Below are 22,764 nucleotides of genomic sequence, written 5' to 3'. Positions count from 1 at the left end.
CCCTTGAAAAATAACTGTTTTGCACAGCTTCTTACATATGCTGGCTCTCTGTAACTTCAGGGTAGTTATTTTTGCGATGTGGTGCAGCCTTACTTTGTGAAATACAGACACCACAACTGACAAGCATCATCTCCAAGCCTGACAATCTCACCCGTCCTGTCAAAATGACCAGGCTTGAAGTGCTCACTACAGAGCTTTGACGACTCAGTCGCAACAACATCTTATAGCAACTTCCCATTGCCTCCTCAAGCCTGTATCACTGGGAAACCTTCAAAATATGAAGAAGAAACAAAAAACAGCAAGAGACATTGAGAGAGAGTACCAGTCCCCGCTGTAATAGCGTTACACGTAAGTAACGTTAATTACGATGACATTATAAATGGTAAAATAACCCAAATTTTTGTTTAATCTTACATGTGAACGGTAATCCCACTCGATCTGGTATCAATACTGCGCCGGTTATTGCAACCGTAAACTGGTGGCGACGACGCTGTTACGTACCAGCACTCAATGAGGCGTCTACGTATATTATGTTTATATATATTTTTTTATTATTCACACGTTAATTTTGACATATATATATTTATTAGGGCTGTCAAAATGTACACAATCTCTTCATAGATATATATCTATTGAGGCACTAACTAAAAGCTAAAGGTTTTTTTTCCCTCCAAAAGATTTGAAATAAAGGACTGAGTAAAAAATGGCAACCCTCTGATTTTAGGAGGCTCAACTTTCAGAGTTTATAATTATTTTCCAATGTTTGTATTAGGCTTCTAAACCTCGTCACTGCAGCGCTTAATTGTTGTCTCCTCATTTAAGAACTAAATAAAACCAATAGCACCACAAACACAAAGATGCCTTTGTGCAGCAGCGGTGGACACACCTTACAGTGTGTGAGGAACTAAAAAAACAAAGCGACACTGAACTCAGATCACATTTATTGTAAAAACGTAACAGAGGAATAAAAGTAACAGCACATTCAAAATAGAAAAAAAAAAACCACAACTCTAAATTGATTCTCATATCCAGCTACATCTGCTAGTGCACGAACTGGAACAAACACATTCGTGTCTGTTCATCCACAGAAGGACGAGCTAACAGACGGGTCAGGCACTTAGATAAGGGAGAGAGGTGTACAGACAGGTGTACAGTGAGTGTACCAATAAAATACATCCAAAGACAGGGAAAAAAGAGTTAGAAGAGGACATAAAGTGAGAATATAGCAAAACACTGGTGACAAGTACTTTGGAAGACAGTTGGCCAAATCCACATCAACACAGGGATAAAATAATAATTTAAAAGCCTCTAAAATAACAATTTATCTGTTACTATACATTGTTCTCGTGATAATACACAAACTAGTGCAGTAACTGCCGGCATCTAACAGTCATTTCTCTTCCACAGCGTGTAGTCTTTCCGTCCTACCATTTGTGCGCGCTGCCGTTCACTTTCGGAGGTGTAGTTTTAGTTTTTGTGCGTTCGTCATAAACAAAACTGTCAAACATAAAAGCCGTTCGTGTTTCCTCTCCACCAAAGCCGACGTTAACCGAGGTCAGTGCAAAGTCTGGTGTCGAACTGACGTGGCCCCATGAGATCTCCAGCAGTACTCGCTCTGGTCATTATGTACACAACAGTAACAAAACACCCACACAGGTTTCCTATTCAACGTCTACTGACATGTAACAGTTAAAGGTTTTGGAGAAAACAACAAGTTGTTCTACAGGTCATTGTTAATTTTCTTGCTGTGAAACACATCTGAATACATTTGTTGATGAGAAACTACTTAAGGTGCATGCTGCCAAGAGGCTAACTGTCTAATATCAAAGTCCTAAACACCAAATATGTAGCTGCTTTGTGAATATCCCACTTACATCATGTCAGAATGATGAGAAAGAATCTTTGTGCTGTTAACGAGCGCATTCCTCAGAAGGAGCTGCTCATAGTTAATAACGTTTGAATGCTTTGAAAGTTGGATCTTTACATTTTCTTCAAATGTTATCATCTAGTTTCTTGGATTATCTAATTTTCTCTCCTGCTTGACGTGTTAGAACATTGCATATCGTTGTTATTTTTGCTTTCCAAAGCAAGCATTCAAACCACAAAGCAGTTTTCTACTCGTCCTCACAGAAGAGGACGTCTGTTAGCGCTGCCCGAGCAGACCGACGGGGACAGCCGTCCGTCTCCTCGGGCCGGTGAGTTCAGCAGGAGTGCATTAGTGGGCTGAGAGGGAGGGGGGTGGTGGTGGTGCTGGTCGTCCGAAATGGAATTACTGGGCTACTGTTGAAACAACCCACATGTGCAGAAATGGCTGTCTAAGCAACCAGCGGCGCCCATTCGCTGGGTTTGCGTCCATACTGGGTGAAGCACAGGAACAAGAGAAGAGAATAGAAATCAGTCAACAAGCAGAAAATGTGGGAAAGTTAAAGGAGCACTGGAAGAAGGTTAACCATAAAAATCCAGCTGGCACTTACTGTGTCCAGAGGCCCGTTTTCACCACAGTGATGAAAAACAAATGGTTATGCAAGTCAATATAATCAGAAACCATCTCATTATATTGATTTATTGTTGAACAGCCCAGCTTAACGTTATTCATTAACTTGAGATAAGAAGGCTTGTTTTAGTTTAAAAGTTAAAATCTGAGTAAAGCAAAGTCAAAGATTAGCCTGTAACGTGAGCTAAAAATTAAGCGCTTAAAACATGTTAATAGACGGACTTCAGGTGTGCGATCCCAACGTCATGATGCTGCAGTGATGACAGCGAGCCCACCCTGAGCAACACAATGAGCCCACATCAGACCGGGATGAGCCAACCATCATACAACAAGCTACTTAGTTCTCCTTTAATCAGAGGAGCAGCACAGCACTCGGGGAGCTTACTCAAACTGGTGAGGAAGGAGATGAAGAGACGAGTTCAATCAAACAGATGTTGGAGGATCTGACACCAAGCTCAGAGAATCCGATTTATCATCAGAAGATTGAAGGGCAAAGTAAACACTTTTGTACTGCCGTTGTTACAAGAGTGGATCAGCACACACTGATGCACTGCTGTGCTGACCGAGCCGACTCTCATCCCCCCTTCTACCATCCTCCTGTCACACCCACCATGTGAAAACTGCATGATTAAACAATGTTTGCAACAAAGCTGGAAGCTGACCAAAAATGTTTCATATCACCAAAGAACTTGGCTCCGTTTGCCCCGTTAGTACAATTCATTTGAACTGATTTGAGGGCCGTGAGTCCGCTTATCTGACAGCAGAGACCACTGCTCACTTTCTCATGATCTGGAAGCTTAATTTGACTTAAATGGTGACTGTTTTAATCATTTAAATTAGACAAGAACGGTTAATGACATTTTTCTTTGATGATAAACTCAAAATACAGATGTATTTGTGCTTTACTCAGACTTTAATAACTTTTATCATCGTGAGGAGAAGCAGGGATTTCTCATGAGATATTTTTTTATTTTTCCTACCATTTGAAAAGATGTTCGTCCGGTGCCCAGTCACTTGGATTTTCAGTTGGCCAAAGGATGCTTTTTGTTTGTGTGGACAGACTAAGTGGATTCTCAGTGAGAAGTAACAAAAGCCAAAGAGAACTTTGGAAAAAAACAGCATGTAGGCCTCACTGTTGTCACGGTTTCCAGGAGTACGATCTTCACACGAAGCAACAGTGATCACGTGCTAAGTAAGCAGAGACGCCCAAAAGCTCCGTTTGTCTTGTACACACAGATGCCATGAGTTTTATAATCTTTACTTTGGAAAATGTTTTTAAAAGTCCACGTTTTACTGTGCAAACACAGAAGAAAACGTTTGTTTAGCAAAATAACTGCTAGTGTGAACGGGACCTTAGTATGTACTCATGGACCCTTCCTGACACATCAAATGAACCAAAATCTCATTTGACCTCATTATTTTATAGATAGTTCATCTATGACACAATCTCAAGATATCCGCCTTTGTTTTCTTCAGACAAGATGTATTCAGTTATCATTTAACAAGAAAAAAAAAAGGTGCATTCTCAGTTTTCTGTAGAGATGAGCGTTCGTATCAACAGGAGCTAGAGCTTCAAAAAGTGGAATTTATATATAGACCTGCAATCATTTTGATATAGAAAAAGAACATAAGTGCAAACAAAAACTTAAGTTCCAGGTTCTCCTGCAGGAAGTTGTGTTTTTCTAGTTCACAGCTGTATATAACATATGTATATAGCTATGTATATAACAGTAAGCTGAATGTGTTTGGATTGTTGGTCAGAAAAAGAAAATACAAAAAGGACACGAAACACAATCTCATGTCATCCACTGAATCATGAAGAAAAATCCTGACTTCATCAACATCAGATCTTTATTCTGTCGGGTGCGCTTGCTATTTCTCTGTAGTATAAAAAGTATAAAAATGACCGGGTACTCTAATCCAGTCACTTCCCTTTTCCTGCCAATCTGAGCAACCAGAAGTGAAATTCTGTTAACGTAGACTCAAGGAAGCTGTACCATTCACAGTGTAAGGTGCTGCAGAGTGAACCATGGTGCTCACCTGAATATCAGTAAGCTCTTTGTAGAACTTCTTTGCCAGATCTGGACCGTGCTGCATGGTCGGGATTTGGTACGTCTGAGTAAAAAGAAAAAGGAGAGTGCTTACGGTCAACAGTGTTCGAGATGTCATAAAAGACCATGAGAACAAATATATCAAACTCTAGAAAGCTCATTACAACACGTGGATAGAGTGGCGTTTAGAAGGATGGATTAAACACACCCTGCCAAGGTAACACATCACAAAGTTCAGTTTCAGTTCTGTGAACGAGGCTAACTGTATGCCAGACACTTTATTTCTAAATGGTGCTCAGAGTTTTAGTTTTAGCATCATGTGATCCCAACCCATGACCCTGATATTATTTAACTCTTAGCTGTAAACCAGCAAGAGTGTTTGAAAGTTCAGCAGACAATTTGCAACATAAATAATCTCATTTGTGCACATAAGTACACTTTATTTCTCTGCTGACAGGATCAGAGCTCCGTGGCTCTCAGTCATTGCTAATATCTCCCAAAAGATATTCAAACCCTTCAGAACAAGCAGCCTGTCTCAATAACGACTCTTTGCTCCTCACTTATAAGTCGATTCGGATTAAAGTGTCTGCTTAATAGAAGTAGTGTCGCAGATTTTAACACAAAGCAAAGTTGTGCACAGTGAGAGCATGTATGCAATGAAAAACAAAGCATGGAAAAGACGTGCCAAGTCGAGCCGCTCTGTACCGGTACGTAATGGAAAATTTGTTGCAGTAGGAAAAAGCTGGTCTCACAGACTTAAAGGCTCAACAAAGCAGCAGGTTTTCGTGGGAAAATCAACAACGCAATTAAGTACGGAACAGTATCGAGAATTTAAGCAAACAAGCTACACGACCAAAAGGATGAGGTGCTACCTTTCCTCTGTAGAGGAGGCTGCCGACCGGACAGACGACGCAGGCCGTCCCTGCTCCAAACACCTCCAGGACTCTTCCAGCATCCAGAGCCCCGAGCAGCTCCTTCATGTCCATCGTACGCTCCGTCACTTTAAACTCCCCCTGACAGAGCAGACAGAGAAGGACGTGGAGAGGAGAACATGACCCTTATAGCCGTTAACGACTCCTCCACACATCAAGGAATTCAGAGTGGAGGGATGAATATGTAACATTCTCCAGCATTTCACAGATAAATGCAGAAAGGACTAATAAATCAGGCATGCAAACTGGTCAGGGGTGAAAAAGGTGAGAAGGGTACACGGACACACGGCACGCGCGGAAAAGCGGAAACATGAGACGCATTAAGTTGTAAATTATACAAAATATATATTATAAAATATACAGTATGTCCCATTTGCATTAAGTAGAGAACAGCTGTGCAGCATAAAAGATGAATTTATAGGTACAGTAGGCCTATCAATTGCATTTACTGTACTATTATGTGTTTGATATATAACATCACAGGTCTTCAAAAGCATTTAACTGTAGTATCATACATTTAATTACATTAAATTTAACGAAAAATTTAGTCCCATGGTCCTTAAAGGGATACTACAAGTATGTAGGATTAAACGTTTAATTAATTACTGCCCCAAGACAGCCTATGCTTAGTAATAGCCTGAACGATGACTCTCCCGACCACTTTCGCGGTCCGCTGTCATTAAACCACGAAAGTGAACGTTTGGCATGCCGAGCCAAACGAGCTCCACGGGAAAAACTTATATCAGCAATTCACTTGACGTACCGCCAGAGACAAATTTGTATCGACAGCTGGCACTCTAACATGAAAAACATTCTCGCGGCAAGCTTAGTTAAACGGCATTTTTTCATGACAGTGTAAGTTTTGAGACATGCATGCCACGAGCACTACGTAATCCTACATTGTGCCCCCTTTTAACTTCGATTGATGGTGCATCATACTGGATGAACACGAGTGCACCTGTAGGCTGTCATCATCAACGGGGGTATCAACGGGGGTGTGGGCGAACAGCGAGGGGATGGGGGTCGCACTCTCAAATACGACCTGTGGCAGAGCTCTCCGGACTCTGCATTGATAAACTCACGACGAATGAAACGACCTCCTCAAATGGGCAAAATGTTCCCTTTCCGTGATTATCGGAGGGTATTATGAAGGGGCATACCTCGTTAAAAAGCCAAGTCCGGCGACAATTAAGGTCTCCATTGACGTTGGCTAAAAGTATTAGCAAAGCCCTGAACTTGTGTGGAAGGCGCTAGTTAGCCACTCTACAGTTACCTCGAGTAGCACTAACACAAACAGCGTTCTGTGAGGCGGTGAAATATCGAGGAATTGTAGACTATTTCAAGTCTGTTATCAAGACATTTAGCTGACACTTGTATCAAAGACACTATTAAAAGCACATTAATTGATCTAACGACACAATTCGTTATGAAGACTATTTCAGGACATCAGTCAAATTGTAGCAGGGGGGTGGTCCGGGGGGGGGGGGGGGTGTGAATAGGGGTTCGCCCTCCTCACTTCTGATTGGTGATAGTGGTTCTCTCACACGCCACTCTTGTCAGTCATTTGTTGTCACATAGGTCTAGTGTAGTTTTGAGGTTCACAGTTCCACTCGCTAGTTGACATGCTCACCCCCCCCCCCCCCCCCCCCCCCATTTTTTTTTCTCCTCGGATCTACGCGATTCAGAAGAATGACCCATTTTGATTTCAAAACGGCGAATTTCGCCGAAAGGTGGCAAGTTTGCATGCCTGATAAATAGCTTAGTGCTCATTCTGCGAAGCCACTGCTCACAGCTGCTGCACATCCAGGGCTACATTTCTTAAATTGGAACTTGCACGCATCACTGTGTGGCGGTTGGTTTGGTCGTCTTACCCAGGCTCTGCCCAGGTCCAGCAGGGACTGTCTGGTCACTCCTGGGAGAATAATGCCGTCCAGAGGAGGAGTCACCAACTCCCTCTCTGCAAACACAAGAAATACTTTTACCTGCACCGAAGGACGAAGGTGCTGAAAGGTTTCTACCGGGACAAACACAAAAGACCTTTAACAAATCCCACGGAGAGGAACTAAAAGTCTGACCTCCTTTCTCATTGGTCCAGTAGATGAAGAGGTTCATGGTGCCGACTTCTGTGATCTCCTCTTTCTCGCCGTAGAGCCACAGGACCTGCTGACAGCCTTGTTTCGATGCCTCGTTCTGCACTGCTATTGTTGGCCCGTAGTTACTGGAGACAAAAGACACAGTTGGATACACTAAAGATGAGCAGACAGTTTTTTCAGAAGTAATACTGGCATTATTGTCCATCTATTATGCCTTATTTTATTGTGTCTTTTCTGATGAGAGCAATCTGCAGGTTTCAGGAGGTTAAAGTTGACATTCTATCATGTTTTAAATGCAAAATACAGAGCGTTTTCAGTTGAAAATTCGCCTCTCAGCGCCGCTCTACTCTACAACCAACTCATGGAATTTATGACACGAGCAACATTTCTGAAGCTGGTGACCACAGCTGAGCAGCTCACTTCTTCAGGGCTACAACCAAGAAAAACACCACAGAAATACAAGTATTTCAACAGAACAAAGAAGTGGTTTTCTGTCTCATGTACCAACAGAAAATGTTTATGCAGAAGGGGGAGAATCCTGCAGGTAAATCTGATCAGTGTCAACAGGTCACCGTGGTCAGTCTGCACCCAACTTCCAGAGAAATGAGCGGCGTTACCATGACTACAAGGCACATCGCACGATGGTGAATGCAAACATTTTAATAAACATTATTTTCTGAGTCTTTGAGTTGAAGCTGGTTTAAGTTTCAGCAAACTTCAGGCATTTCTGAGGCAAATTTGCAATTTCAGATCAAAAGCTCTATTAATAATTGATTGATTTTTTATTTTTTTTTATTTATTTGTTTATTTAGTCATTTATTATTATTAGTTAGTAGTAGTATTTTTTACTAGAATTGGTATTATTGTTGTTGTTGTTAATATACAATCATTGTAAATATTTATAATTTTTTTGAGCTACTTGACTAATTTGAATTTCCCCCATTGGGGGATGAATAAAGTATTTTTCTATTTTTTTCTATTCTAATAAAACTGACTTTACTTAGATTATGTGTCCATCTCGGCAGACAGGAAATCCCTTCATCCACTACTTGTTGAAAAAATTCAAATGTAAGCAGTAAACAGTGACAAAAGCACATTAAATAAACATCATAGTGCAGCGGTCACAAACAAACATGGCGGCTGCTCTGAGTCACTTTCCTCTTGACTACTGCTGCTAAATCAGGTTTCAAAGTTGAAGTGTTTCCTTGTCTTTGGTGGGAGGAGGGCAGATTTTTGGCTTCATGATCTAAGTCACCCACTGAGATGATGTAATAAATAGCACAGGAGCTGATGAGGTTCTGCTTTTAGACGAGCAGTCATGGCTGATTAGATTATAGCAGAGTGTCAGAGTCTTTGCAGCGTGTTATTCACACTTCCTCTGCTACTGCGGTTTCTTTAGTGCTTCTGCACCTGATCTTTGGATTATCTTTACATCCAACAGGATGAAAAATGAAAAATTTAATGAAATGAAAAAGAGAATTTCTGATTAAAACAAGCTAGGATCCTGGAATGCATCCGAGTTGAACCAGTCAAATCAATGATCCTGAACAACCTTGGTAATAAAAGATTTACAAGGACTGAGACCCATATCCTTACCCACTTTCTGAGAAATCCATTCAGCTCAAGCAGAGGCCTTTCTTATGGTGGATTTCTTGACATCAACCTTTTTCTTTGCGCCCATCTTATGAGACTTAAACTCTGTGGGAGTCTTTCTTGGCTTTGTCCAAAGTGTAACATTCAAATCATTGTTCTTTGTCTGGATCGACTGCTGAATGACGCCATGATGCAACTAAAGAGCAGACAAATTATTCCAGAACTTTTCTGATGTTTGATTTTTTTTAATTCTTTTAAAAAAACGAGTAACCAGTGTTTATCAAATGAATGATTCCTTTTAAACTTTAATGGCATTGATTGAGAAAGGGAAACCAGAGGGTTGTTGGTTCGCAATATTCTACACAGACAAGAGGAGTTTGGATAAGCTACCACTCTGTTCAGGAAAGCTGACTTCTTTATCCAAAAATGATCTTATTTCTACTTTCAAATGAGCCAGTTTGATGATACCCTGAGGGGCAATCGTCAGATGGAGTCAGTTAAAAACCAGTTTTAGAGATTTCATCCGTGCCAACGACATCTTTTCTCAATGTGCATTTTAATATCAAGTTAACCAAGAGTTTAATAAGTGGTCGACGATAATAAAGAGCAATTTTTCTACACAAACAATTTGCTGCTCACTAAGAGGTATTCAGAATACATGACACTGATAAAGTAAATCACATGGCTTTCATCTACGTTTCCACTCAATGGATAGAACATAAATGATGAAACGGTGTAAAGCAAAGACCTTGAGCCGTCCAGCTTTCAGCAGAAAGGGGGACGTCACCTTGGCTTTGTTTTGACTGGATGCGAGTTTTATTCGACCAAACTGGTCCATAAACAATTCCATCGTTATCGTTTGTCACCTCCCTGTTGTTCCAGCTGTGATGTGGCCTTGTTCATCTGCTTTGAATTAGAGCAATACTCACAGCCATCTTTTTATAGTTACAGTTCTTGTGTTACAGACGACACTACTAAAGATTTAAACTGAACTTATTATAGTGAATGACAACATACAGGTGTGCCCCCCCAACAGGGGAGCTACTAAAGCCCCCGTTCATGCATGTGTAGTTGGATACAGGCACAGAAATGAAGCTGAAAGCAAAAGTGAACACATAGTCCACCCCCCCTTTACACTTGGGTTCCCAGATACAGCTACATCAGTTCTGTTTTTGACTGATGGACATTAGGACTTGATGCAAAACAGATATCAAATCAAGGTGATATTCATTAAGTTGATAGAAAAAGATAAAAACTCACAGAAGAAATGCAAGATAAAAAAATCCATCATCAGAGGGTGACGTGATTTTAATCAAACAGCACATGCATAGGAGCTGAACTGAGGTCCACTCACCCTCCCATCTTGTACGCCCCCACACCTCCTTTCCAAGCTCTGACAAACGACGGGTCGGCCAGCAGAGAAACCGGGTTGAAGGATCCTGTGGTAAAGTAGGGTCCCACTGGGCCGATGATGACAAAGATCATCGCTCTACTGGGCCGAGAGACGCCGAGAGACGGCTGGATGAGGGGCGAGAGGGACGGAGAGCAAGGAATCAGCGCAACACTACAGAAGTAGCCATCATTTCATCGACTCAGCTTTGGCGGGAAGCGGCACAGGTCATGTGGCTGACGCTCACCTCGGTTCCGATGAAGGTGGGTCTGATATAAAGGCTGGCGTCCTGGGAGTACGGGACCCACTCTTGGTCGATTTCCACCAGCTTCTTGATGCACTCCATGAGTTCAACTTTCTCAAACAGCTGCAAGGACAAAAACATGGAAAATATTATTATTTATTTTTTACATTATCTCATTTTGTGCAACATGAGATTTTTCCATTTCATGGTGTGTAATCTGATATCTTAAATATCATTCCAACTGAGATACATCCTTGTTGAATATGCAGACACAGTCTGGTATTTTCCTCCAGAGCTGAACGTTCGTGCACACTGAATTTGATTTGAAAATGACTGGGCATGCAGTACCCGAAAGAAACATTTTACTACCATAGATCCATTCATGACAAGAAGATTTCCTCTTTATTTACTTCTTCAGCAGTGGAAAAAAGACTAATAATCTTCACTTATTAACAGCTGCAAAATATCTAAATTTTCACTGATCATCTCTCTGCTGTTCAACTTGTTACTAAGATGTTTGAACAGGACAAATGCCACATTCCCCAGATCAATGTAGGGCTGCCATGATTGTGAGATAATTAATGATTAGCTTACAAATAACTGGAATTCACAACTTGTCTTTCTCTGGAATCATTCACATGATTCACCTATTGTTGGAAATCAATAGTGGAAACATGAATAAAGATAGCATCTGTTTACCTTTAAGGCCATCTAAACCGAGCGAAGGTGCAACAAGCTGAAGTCTTTAAAGGCGTTGGCCATCAGTCAGTCACACTTTGTTTGTTTCACGTTGCTGTTTTCATACAAGTGACTGAAGAAGATTGTGCAGACGGGATCACAATAATCTAAAATAATCCCAGTTAAATGATTTTGCAATAATTGCAACAGGCCGAGTAAAGTGATGTTGAATAGAACAACAAGTAGTTTATTGCAGAATTGATTTCATTGTTGGTGTTACTGGGAACCTCCATGCATAGGTGGGGCACTGTTGTTTCAAGCTCCAGTGACAGAATGAAACATAATCCAGGAAGTCCAGTTTGAGGGATAGATTTGTGAGGATTAAGAGGCTGCCAAGAGGTCTGTAATATTCCAAGACAGGATTTCAAAATGATTCAAGCTCATGCATGCACCCAACTGGCTCTTGCAGAATTATTTTGTATTGCATTCCAGTAAAAGTTAAGTCTGGGTTGGCGTTTTGCCAGATGACCGTGTGAGCTGAGCTTTCTGTCATCAATGCACTGACTGACTCAGATGAATGAGGCAGCTGTTTTTTGTCATGCTGAACAAGCCTTTACTGTTTCATCGTGGTCCAAAAGCTTCTTTCAGACGCATTATCACTTTGATCACAATGGCACACTGTGGTGTGGCGTGAAAAACTCACAGGAAGGCAGCTTCTGTCCGCACTCCGATGCATCCTCTCCATGTTCAGCATAGGTCTGAACAGACGGATGTGGTTGTCGACTCCACGGAACGCCTTCATGCCCTCAAACAGCTGGAAAGATGACGTAAAACACACAACACGGTAAAAAAAAAAAAAAGGTGGTCAACCTTCGACAAAAGTGTTGGTTCTATATTCTTCTCCAACATTTTGCAGTTTTTTAAAAATATATTTTGAAAAGACGTTTGTGCTTATTTATTCTTTGGGTTGTCAAATGTCCATCTTGTGTGTGTGTGTCACAGTGACAACGCTGTCACCCCTATTACTAAACTTTAGCTGTATTATCTAAGATTTAGATATCTAAGATTGCTGGAGAGGAAAGAGTTGTTGCATCTGATGACAAAAATGATGTCTCCCGTACCTCTATGGAGTAGTGCAGGGCAGAGGTGGCCGGGTGCAGCGACAGGTTCTGGAAAGGTTTGATCTGCGGAGCCTCCCAGCCGTCCTTCTCCGACCAGCAGATGGTCAACATGTGGTCGGAGAACTGCTTGCCAAACAATAAGGTGGAGGGGTCGGGCTTCGGCTTGCATGCTGAGTTCCGCTCAATGGTGAGATCTGTTGCCTGAGGTGGAGACGGACAAGCGAGACGGAGGGACAGAAGTGGACGAGACGAGAGCCAAGCAGGCCACGAACACAGCGATCGTTTTTAAATCGTAGATATTGACAGAGCATGCTTTAGCACATTTAGTGGAGTGTTGCAAAGAGACAGTTGAGATGTTGACTTGTCTGGTCAATTAATCAGGTTCAATTAAACTTAGTGAAATAATTACAACAGGAAAGAGTAAGAGAAAGACAAAGGAGGAAAGAGACTTTAAATACAAGCCAACTTCAAGTCAAAATATTACTTCCTTCTTTCCATGATGCTTTATAAACATCTTATGCTCTACAGAACAACAAGGCACATACAGTTAGAGTATATATTGACTGGCTATAATGCAGTTCTGAACAAGTTTCCTCATTACCTTAAAGGAGCTGGCAAACCGCAGGGAGCCAAAGGAAAACGGGAGGGCTTGAACAAGTCGTGCATGGAGTGCCTACAAAAACAGTTGTACATGTCATCAAAGTTTAAATGTTGCCAGGCGACCGGGAGCTATCAATTAATTTCAGGTGACAATTATCTATGAAGCATGAGGAAGGCATAATGTTCAACATTGGGTCATTGGTTGTGTGCAACTCTGTACCAATCATTTTGTCTGCACGTCATCGTATGCATGACTTAACAGGACTGTAGGACACAGCCAGGGCTAAGTGCTGTACTCTAAATAGAATCAAGCAGGCTATTCTGCAGGAGGACGGATGCAAGTTGAGACACTTGTTGGCAAAGAGCAAGAAAACCAGACATGTGTAACAGCTAACAAATAAACAATGACTGGTGAGAAAGGAAAGCAGTTTGTTGATGCCACCAGTTTGGCTCGTTTCAAGGTATTCTGCAACAGATGGCATTTATGGTGGCATGAAAGCTAATCAACAGGTTATTCAGCTCTTTACTATGTCTATAAATGGTCAAAACAAGTGAAACAGGTTGTGTGTGAGGAGTCTTGTGATTACTTGTTTAATGCGTCATTAGCTGAATTTATGGTGCCAGCGTTTCTGATTCTAAAGTGAAGACTAGAGTGCATCCAGTCTAACTTTAGGTCATATAGAAGAATAGCTTGAATGTGGCAAAACAGTATAATTACCACCTATAAAAAGCTTCAGACTTCTGTTACAGCCCGTGTACATTTTGTGGATAATGCAAGTTTTGTTTTTTTCTGCTAATATCACTGTGTGCACTAACCCTCTCTCATGTGACCTATGTGGCATGCTTTTTATAAAGCTGATGAGTGACGTGTTATCCCGCTTTCTACCCGTGGATTAACAGAGTGGAATGGAGCAAAATTGCATCAGCAAATGCTAGCATTCATGGCTAACATCTGGTCCAACCTCCTTAGTTACATATAGGACACAACTAAATACACAGTAAGAATACACACAGCATTACTGTAGACATTTGAAACCAGTTGAGAGCATTGTGGAAGGTCAATATAAGGACCAATTGTTTTTTCGCGGCCATAGAAACGGTCATGACTGAGCCATTATTAGTGGCATGTATTTTCCACTTCGGCATATTCACACGCACTTAAAAAAAACAACACATATCTAAACAAACACCGGAGGCTGGTGAGATGTATCACATATAAAACTTTAAATTCAATCAATTGTGATACAAGTATTTACTTTACAAGTCAGCCGAATTTGTAACAAGCCCTTTACATTTTATTTGCTGTATTTTGGGGTCTTCTACGCAAACACATTTTCGCCAGTACGAAAGACAATTTTAAATTTCGTAATTCTTCATTAGGTTCGGTTTACTGTCCTTCCCATGCTGTAATGTTTTGCCAGTCGTGCTGGCGGGACAGACTCCGGGCGCGTGAACCAATCGATAGAGGAAATGTTATCTTTTTTCCTCGTTAGAGGCAAATTTATCGACAAGTTACGTGAATGATTTACTTGCACAATCAGTGTAAACAGATGATAAACAGTAGACACTCTGTCAATGAACTCACCGTCCGGAGGGCTGCCATCGCCTCAACGTAGCGCTGATATAACCAAGATTATTTGTTCGTGTGGAAACAAACACTTACAGTAAACTCGAGTTCCGCTCAGCTGCAGCGAAGTTGGAAACCGCGAGAACACAAAATGCCCTTCAGGAAAATCACATAAATACTTGACAAAGTTACTAAATAATCCTTTTTCAAATAATCTGTAACTGTTTTGAGAATTTTCTGGTTTAATTTTTAAAATCACTTTGATTGTTCTGTGCAAAGACAAAAAAGGGTGGGTGGAAAGAGCAACAGCAACAACAAAAAAAAGAGATTTAAATAAAATAAATGGTTGTCAACTTAGATTGACCGGTTTTATTAACCAGTACAGTCTTCTTCAAGAAGTCACTCGAGGCGTGTCAAAAGCCTTGTATCTGACTGGCCAGGAGAAAAAGAGGTTATTGTAGGTCGAAGTGGTTGATGTTGATTGGTTGATCCATGGGGAGGGTGCAGGTCCTGTTACATTTGGCCTAGATGGCAAAAATGTTACCCCAACTAGGTAATTTGGAGAACTAAATCAATTCAAAGGCACTTAATTGTATTACAAGAGCAACATCCAAGTTTTTAAAAGCATTTAGTGTTAGTTTTAGTGGTGTAACAAGCATACATGTCTGTGTTAGATACATGTATGTGTTACAGCAGCTACTCCACGGCCAAGGGGAAACTATGGAGAGCGGGACAGTCAGGTTGGGATCTGGCTCTTAAAGCCGTAGTTGAGTTCAGCTCCTCCGCTGAGCAGCAAGTCGATGCCGGTGCAGAAGGTTGCGTCAGCAGCCAGATACAAAGCAGCCAGTCCACACTCAGCCTCTGTCCCCATTCGACCCATTACCTGTTTGAGGCAAAAGCAACACATGTGAGTGGTTTGGTAACTTTCTTGTGTGCGTGTTCAGACGCCTGCAGCTGTTCTCACAGCTGCTAAGCCATAAAACCAGCTTGGCTCTCATGTTACTCAAACCTACATACTATAACACAAGAAGACTACACACTACTTCATTGAATGTAGGCATAAAATTAGGGTCCACATTTTCCATCCTCAAATTCAAGCAAAATAAAATATGCAAATAATACTTTGCGCTCCTAGTAAAAGCTTCTCAAGCACCGAGACATTTGTAATTGGCCTCCAGTCTTCCACTATGAATAATGCAGTACCAACAAAGATCATCAAGTTTCTTCTCTTTGTAATTGTCCACTCCAAAGTCTACTAAGATCCAAGGATCAGAGTGTGGACATTTACAACACAACAAATGGGGCAGTTTGCTTTATTAACACAACAACACAGCAAGAACTGCAGCCTGATACCGACCGGCAGTCTATAACGACTTGCTTCATTCCAGTTTAGCTGCTGAGCTTTGTTTACTCAGCTCTACCCAAAACTCATCTGTAAAAACAGACCTGATTAAGAGATCATTTCCTATGATCATCGAGTGACTAATTCATAATTTCTAAAGATTTTTTGTACTACTTGCAAACTTTCCTGAGCTCACCTGAGCATTTTCTCCCATTCTGATGGCGGCTGCAGCATCCGGCGTCTGTCCTGCGAGTTCTTCCCACAGAGGGGTCATCACGTTGCCTGGAGAGATGCTGAAACAGATGTCAGACATCATCAGACACAGAAGGTGTTACAGCATCACAAGCAGAAGGTACAGAGTGTTGGCATGTCATTCTGAACTCCATTATTCAGAAATATTAATCCAACACTCAAAATGTAAATTTAGATGATTGTGTCATTTTTCATTTCTACCTCTCCAGAGGTTGAAGAAGTGTTAAAATTGGCTTTGTTAAATGCTGTACTTTTCCACGGTGGACACAATATATGACCTTAAGTGATCCAGGAATAGGGAGACAAAACAATTAGCCTGGGAAAGCAGGTGCAAGATTCACACACACATTATTTGGCTTATTCAGAGAATATGCATGTTGAACCTACTCATGTCCAATCATACTCGGTCGAGTGTGAGTCCAACCTATGTGAAATAATGAGGCTATAAATACAAAATGTTACCGGAAATTGGGGCTCAGTCTGAAGGATTTCCTGCGGGAGCTCTGTTCCACTGAGCCCAGCGCTGATATGCTTGACGTGTGACTAACAATAAACACTTAATTTAACTTGAGATTCCTCCGGCTTGTTCTTGAGCTTCCAATGAAAGAATCGAGCTAACAGAAGCACAGAATGTTTACTCAAAAACTCAGAAAAACTTAAGAAAAGTACATAGAAAATAGTGGTCAAGAACTCAAGTGAAAGTGAGAAAATACAAGCTCTGAATTAGAAATTTTAGCCCGATTCTTTCCTTGGAAGCCTAACAACAAGCTGGAGAAATTTCAAGTTCAACAAAGTATTTATTTATAAAAGTCAAAAGTAACCATTTGAAAGAGAAATCCTCCAGCTGTTTCAATGCAAAGCGATCTGATCCTAACCTCATAATAACATATAAAGAATATCCAACCTTTTTGATTTGAAAGAAAATTAAAATAAAAAACTGGCAGGGCATTCAACCGAGGACAACTTTGATCAGATAATTTAAATAACAACCGTCTGCTTTGCCTGTCGCGTCATCTGCTTCACTTTCATCCACGTTTCTCTTTACTGGCCCTTCTTGTGGCATTAAACTGGAGTCTGCCTATTATCCGTTTAGTTGCGTTACGTCTTATGTCGCTCGTGTGTCAAAGGACGCACCAAGTGATGATTATTTCACAATGTCACTGTCCCATCCGTGTTAATTGAATCCAAACTTCATGTTAGAAAAGCACATAAAATTCATCAAATACAGTAAAATTAAAGTAACAAGCCTCTTTATTCAAACGTGAAAGTATGGATATGAGCTGTAACAGGTGAAAGTAAAAAGCTTAGATTCAAAGGAAAACTCAAAGAAGTACAGTAATTAAGTTCCGTACTGTGCAAAAGTCATGAACCAATCCTCATTTATTCATTTACTGGCAAGAAAAAAGCTCTTCTTTGGATGTTGGCTGCCTTTTGTTCTTCTGAAAACGGTCAGGTATAGGACTGGACTGAAAATGAGCGGCCAATGTCCAAAGTAAAACTTTGAAAGACCTTCAGAAAGCTTGGAGAACTATTGCTCAAGATCACTTTAAAAGATTACAACAAAGCCTGCTGCTTTGAAGCTTATTATAAAGAAAAGAGGGCTGGAGAAGGACTTTTGTGCAGGACTGCAATTGGTGCACTTAGTTACTTCCAAACTCTGCTCTCCAATAAATAATCTAATGACCCTTCCTTAGATTTATTTTGCGTCCTTTTTACCCTCCTTTTTATTTTTTTTTTACAGGACCTGATATTGTCTAAATGATCTTGTTTGAACCATCAGAATGCATTTCCACTGTGTACAAAATCAAACTGTATGTGGGGAAATCAGTGTCAGCAGAGATAATTTGTATTTAATGCCTTTTTTTTTTCTTAGTGCCGTGAAACTGAAGAAACCAGACAAAAAGTCTTCCTTACCAGTTTACTCTGACTCTGAATCGACTCTCATCAACAGCCATTGCCTTTGTCATGGAAATGATCGCCCCCTTGTGGAGAAAACATTACATTACAGGAGCCTTTCCTCTGGCTAAGATTTAAGAAATGATTAAACAGGTTACACTGACATTTACCTACTTTAGTAGCAACATAGGGTGCAGCGTCTCTCTGACCGATGGTGCCCACAAGACTGGAAATATTTATGATGTTTCCCTGGCGCAGTCGCAGATGTGGTAATGCAAACTGTGGAAAGAGACAAAGGTTGTAAATACAGTGTTGATGAGCATGAGGGGAAGGTCTGTGGAATCAAACAAAAATATCCTGGAATAACTTTAATTTCACTCTTTGATTACATTTTTTCCAACACTTTGTTTTTAATGACAGACTCAAACTTAGTGCATTCATGCAGCCCCATCTCAAACTCCACCCTTTGTGCTTCACAGTCAGGACTCTGCCTTCACTGTTACATTTCTGGCCAGGTTCATACCAGACATGGACACCATCTGTGCCATCTTTTATCAATCCCAAGTCGAGGCACTTCCTTGTCTTTACTTTAGAGGCAGACTGTGCAAACAGCAAACTATCAGGGACATTATTTTAACGGTTTAGCCCCTTCAGCTCAGATTCGTGGTGCTATACGGTTTCCATACTGCCTGATTACGGCTATATTAACGTTCTTCTTTGGTCAGTGATTCTCCTCCATCTGGAAGGTGATACATCTGAATCACTTAACATTGAAGTGATGTTGCATTAACATTGTATTCTACTGTGCACAGACCTGACCCAACCTTGTTTCTTTGTATACTGCCAAAGAACACAGGAAACAGGTGCAGTTATTTATTCAACATGTGCAGACATTTGCCTATATACAGGGTACTTGCTCTTTTTCCAAATTAAAATTCCAGACTTTTTCAAAACTGATATTTTTTTTCCCCAAGACCTTAACTTTATGGACTAGTAACTTGTGTGCCTACTGCCTACTTCATTGGTTGAGATTGTTTAAACTGTGTTTATTAGAAATGTTAATTTTTATAGGCTAGTATTCAATGAACAAATGCATTATTCACAGTAAATTATGCTTTTACTGATGAAAATGTTTCAAAACATGAAAATCACAAGTACATGAATTTCACATCAAACAAGTGTCACAAAAACTATCTAATGGATGGATGAATGAATGTAATGTCGAATTCAGTCTCTTCACTCACATCTCATCCCATTAGGCTAATACAGTACGTGACCAGTTAGTAAAATTATAGTTTTATAGCCTACCTTCCTATTTCTCATTTCACAATGCCTTTGAGCATACTGTAAAATTCTACCATACATTTATTTTCCATACTTTATTAAGACTTTCACACAAAATTCAAGACTTTAAGGTCTGGAAAACAGTGCTTCAAAATTCCTTACTTATTAAGACTTTCAAGACTTGCGCAAGCACCCTGTATTAATAAAGTATTTATCTATCTATCTATCTATATATGAGGAAAAAACAGAGTTTGTTCAAATCTAGCAAGGTTGAAAGTCAATATTTGGTATGAGCACCTTTATTCTTCATTATAGACTGAACCCTCTCAGACAAGCTTTCTGTCCTTTCTTTAAGGAGTCTTCAGGAATAGTTCTCCAGGCTTCTTGAAGGACATCCCAAAGCTCTTCTTTGGATGTGGGCTGCCTTTTGTTCCGTTCTCTGCCAACATGATCCCACACTGCTTCAGTAATGTTGAGTTCCGGGCTCTGGGGAGGATTCATCCCTCCATCAGACCTGTTGCCACTGATTTTCAGCCCACTTCTTGTGTCCTTTGGCACAGCTCAGCCTTTTCTCCCCGTTTCCCTTCCTTAAGAACGGCTTCCTGACAGCCACCCTTCCATGGAGCCCATTTCTGATGAGGCTTGGGCCAACAGCAGATGGATCAGCTGAAGGTCCAGATGCATCTCTCAGCTCCTGTGTCAGGTCTTTGCTGGATTTTTTCCTCTTTCTTAAGGACAGATCCTGTTCATCTGCTTATGTAGAACTAAACTAAAGACACGGGAACAATCTATGTGTCTTTGTGACAGGCTACTAGGAAAGTCCTAAAGATACACCTTAAACTCGGTTCTTTGCCAAGCTGTTTTGTGTGTAGGCAACGCTGGGCCATCCTTTGAGTTAGGGGGCTTTTTGATACTGGAAACATTCATCTGTCAGTTTTAAGTGGCTTCAATAAAAAAATAAAATAAAAAAAATAAAAAAATTCCTCTGAAAACAGTCGGGTTCAAGAATTAGATAACAAAGAGTTTAAAGAAAAGCAGCCAATGTCCAAAGAAATAAATCTGAAAGACCTTCAAAAAAACCAAGAACACTATTGCTCAAGACCACTTTAAAAGTTTACAAGATGGTCTGGCTGAGTCATATTTTTGTTTCCAGAGGCAACATTAACTGAAGAAATACATCTTTAAATCATTTGCGCACACACACACACACACACACACACACACACACACACACACACACCTACTTTTGAAGCCAAAAAGTAGCTGACAAGATTGAGATTGAGCAGATCTCTGAACTCCTCTGCTGTGGTGTCATCAGTTGGTTTATGGGGAGGGTCTGAAGAAGAAGATTAAAAAAACCAAACAAGCTAAATTAAGCAGCAGTTGAATCCTTATGACCTTATATCTGCAGGAGGAAGAGAAGTACGAAACTCACGCCAGCCTGCATTGTTGACCAGACAGTCGATGTGACCATAATGCTCCACCGTGACTGTGATCAGTTTCTGAGACAGGAAAACTAATTAAAACAAACTGATCCAGCTTAAGCTGGGCACCAGATTTATACTTTACCTTGATGTCTTCTTCCTTGGAGACGTCACACCTGACAAATTTGCATGAACCTGGTCCACTTGTGTTAAGCTCCACCTCCAGAGCCTCACCTGCTGCTCCTAAAAGACATGCATGATTTAAGTGAAATATACAGTATTTTTAAAAGGCCACATTTGTTTCATGTACAGTAGAAAATATAGTGTTAATGCAATCTGTTGAATTTAATTGACTGAATACGACGTTACAGCCTTTTCAGCCACAGTAAATGATAAAGAAACCGGATATAAATCCATATGACTGACCTCTTGCACAAAACGCCACTTTGGCTCCATTTTCCACTAAAAAAAAAAAAGGCGCAAAAGTTTTAGTGCTGCACCTCCTGCTGCAATCAAACAAACCCATAGCTGACTGTAGATATGAATTACCATACCAAATGTTTTGACAATCCCTCTGCCAATCCCTTTGGATCCTCCAGTGACAATAACAACTTTGTTGTGGTAGCGGAGGGACATTTTGTTGGTGGTTGTGCTGATCTGGTCGAAAAACGCCGCAAAGCTGCGCTGCTGACAGCAGGGAGTCAGGAGCGATTATTTATTCCATATGTTCTCACAGCAGGTTTTGTCAATCCCACTTTGTCGAATAAAACCACATGTCACCGCAGTTTGAGAGGTTCAAAGTTCCACAAAAAAAACAGGGAGTTTGTTTTGCTGCATTCATGTGCTGTCAGGAGAATTGGAAATCACAGAGCACCTTAAAACTGTACACAAAGCAGAGCGTTTTAAAATGTCATTTCAAAAGTAAATGTTTTAAGTATGGCTATGTGAATGCACCTGCATTTCGATTTAACTTGCGCACAATGTACTTGGAAAATGTTATTTTAGGAAAGAGAAAGGCCACTTTGCTTAGAACAGAAAAGGCATCAGAAAAAAGAAATTATACACAAACACAGGGGGGAAAAAAAGAAAAGAGGTACAATTCCATTAATTTCAACTAACTGTAAAAAACAGTTAAAACAGACAAAAGTGAGTCTTAAAGGGATAGTTCGCCTCTTTTGACATGAAGCTGTATGAGATCCCATATTAGCAATATCATTTATGAACATTTTCTTACCCCCTGCTGCGTCCTGTGAGCCGAGTTCCAGGCGAGTTTTGGCGCTGACGAAGCTAGTCCGGCTAGTTGGCTGGGGCTAAACAAATAAAGCGTCTTGCTTCTCAAAACAATTTGCGTTCAAAAGAGTAATACATTTGCATCACAAAATCGTTTTGCATGAAAAAGTCAGACCTCGCATCGCTTGGTGCTATTTTTGCCTCCCTTGATATCAATGCGTCCAGCCACCTAGCGATAGCTGTTACGGTGTTTACTGCTCGGAAGCAGGGGACTGCTCGGTCTGCTCTTAGGTCTGCACAGTTTACATTGGACGCATTGATATCAAGGGAGGCAAAAATAGCGGCAAGCGATGCGAGGTCTGACTTTTTCATGCAAAACGATTTTGTGATGCAAATGTATTACTCTTTTGAACGCATATTGTTTTGAGAAGCAAAACTCTTTATTTGTTTAGCCCCAGCCAACTAGCAGGACTACCTTCGTCAGCGCCAAAACTCGTCTGGAACTCGGCTCACAGGACGCAGCAGGGGGTAAGAAAATGTTCATAAATGATGTTGCTAATATGGGATGTCATA

The 22,764-nt window shown here is 40.8% G+C and overlaps 2 protein-coding genes across 2 annotated transcripts; both read right to left on the bottom strand.

The window, feature by feature from the left end:
• Positions 1 to 924: 924 nt before the first annotated feature.
• On the bottom strand, positions 925 to 15,157 carry bcat2 (branched chain amino-acid transaminase 2, mitochondrial). The gene is made up of 11 exons (XM_075454758.1): positions 14,782 to 15,157; positions 13,198 to 13,269; positions 12,597 to 12,797; positions 12,179 to 12,289; positions 10,801 to 10,920; positions 10,518 to 10,681; positions 7,553 to 7,695; positions 7,349 to 7,434; positions 5,418 to 5,558; positions 4,535 to 4,609; positions 925 to 2,357 (listed from the first exon to the last, which is right to left on the bottom strand). Exons 1-11 carry the CDS (start codon positions 14,797 to 14,799, stop codon positions 2,316 to 2,318), a joined length of 1,173 nt encoding a protein of 390 aa, XP_075310873.1. The 5' UTR covers positions 14,800 to 15,157; the 3' UTR covers positions 925 to 2,315.
• Positions 14,988 to 21,787, bottom strand: hsd17b14 (hydroxysteroid (17-beta) dehydrogenase 14). Its single transcript, XM_075454759.1, has 9 exons — positions 21,516 to 21,787; positions 21,388 to 21,423; positions 21,107 to 21,204; positions 20,973 to 21,039; positions 20,782 to 20,873; positions 18,428 to 18,532; positions 18,272 to 18,339; positions 16,302 to 16,398; positions 14,988 to 15,646 (listed from the first exon to the last, which is right to left on the bottom strand). Exons 1-9 carry the CDS (start codon positions 21,595 to 21,597, stop codon positions 15,500 to 15,502), a joined length of 792 nt encoding a protein of 263 aa, XP_075310874.1. The 5' UTR covers positions 21,598 to 21,787; the 3' UTR covers positions 14,988 to 15,499.
• Between the last annotated feature and the right edge of the window lie 977 nt (positions 21,788 to 22,764).

The sequence above is a fragment of the Odontesthes bonariensis genome, chromosome 21 (genome assembly GCF_027942865.1).
Source record: "Odontesthes bonariensis isolate fOdoBon6 chromosome 21, fOdoBon6.hap1, whole genome shotgun sequence".
NCBI lineage: Eukaryota > Metazoa > Chordata > Actinopteri > Atheriniformes > Atherinopsidae > Odontesthes > Odontesthes bonariensis.
Note: the sequence above shows the minus strand (reverse complement) of the source record. Positions and strands in the feature narration are given on the sequence as shown.

Coding starts and splice junctions, on each gene's coding strand:
- bcat2 (XM_075454758.1), bottom strand. Junction 12,290..12,596: donor CCCTGCACTACTCCATAGAG/GTACGGGAGACA, acceptor TCATCTTTCCAG/CTGTTTGAGGGCATGAAGGC. Junction 4,610..5,417: donor GCCTCCTCTACAGAGGAAAG/GTAGCACCTCAT, acceptor CTTTTTACTCAG/ACGTACCAAATCCCGACCAT.
- hsd17b14 (XM_075454759.1), bottom strand. CDS start 21,597: ATGTCCCTCCGCTACCACAACAAAGTTGTTATTGTCACTGGAGGATCC. Junction 21,205..21,387: donor AGTGGCGTTTTGTGCAAGAG/GTCAGTCATATG, acceptor CATGTCTTTTAG/GAGCAGCAGGTGAGGCTCTG. Junction 21,040..21,106: donor CCAAGGAAGAAGACATCAAG/GTAAAGTATAAA, acceptor TTCCTGTCTCAG/AAACTGATCACAGTCACGGT.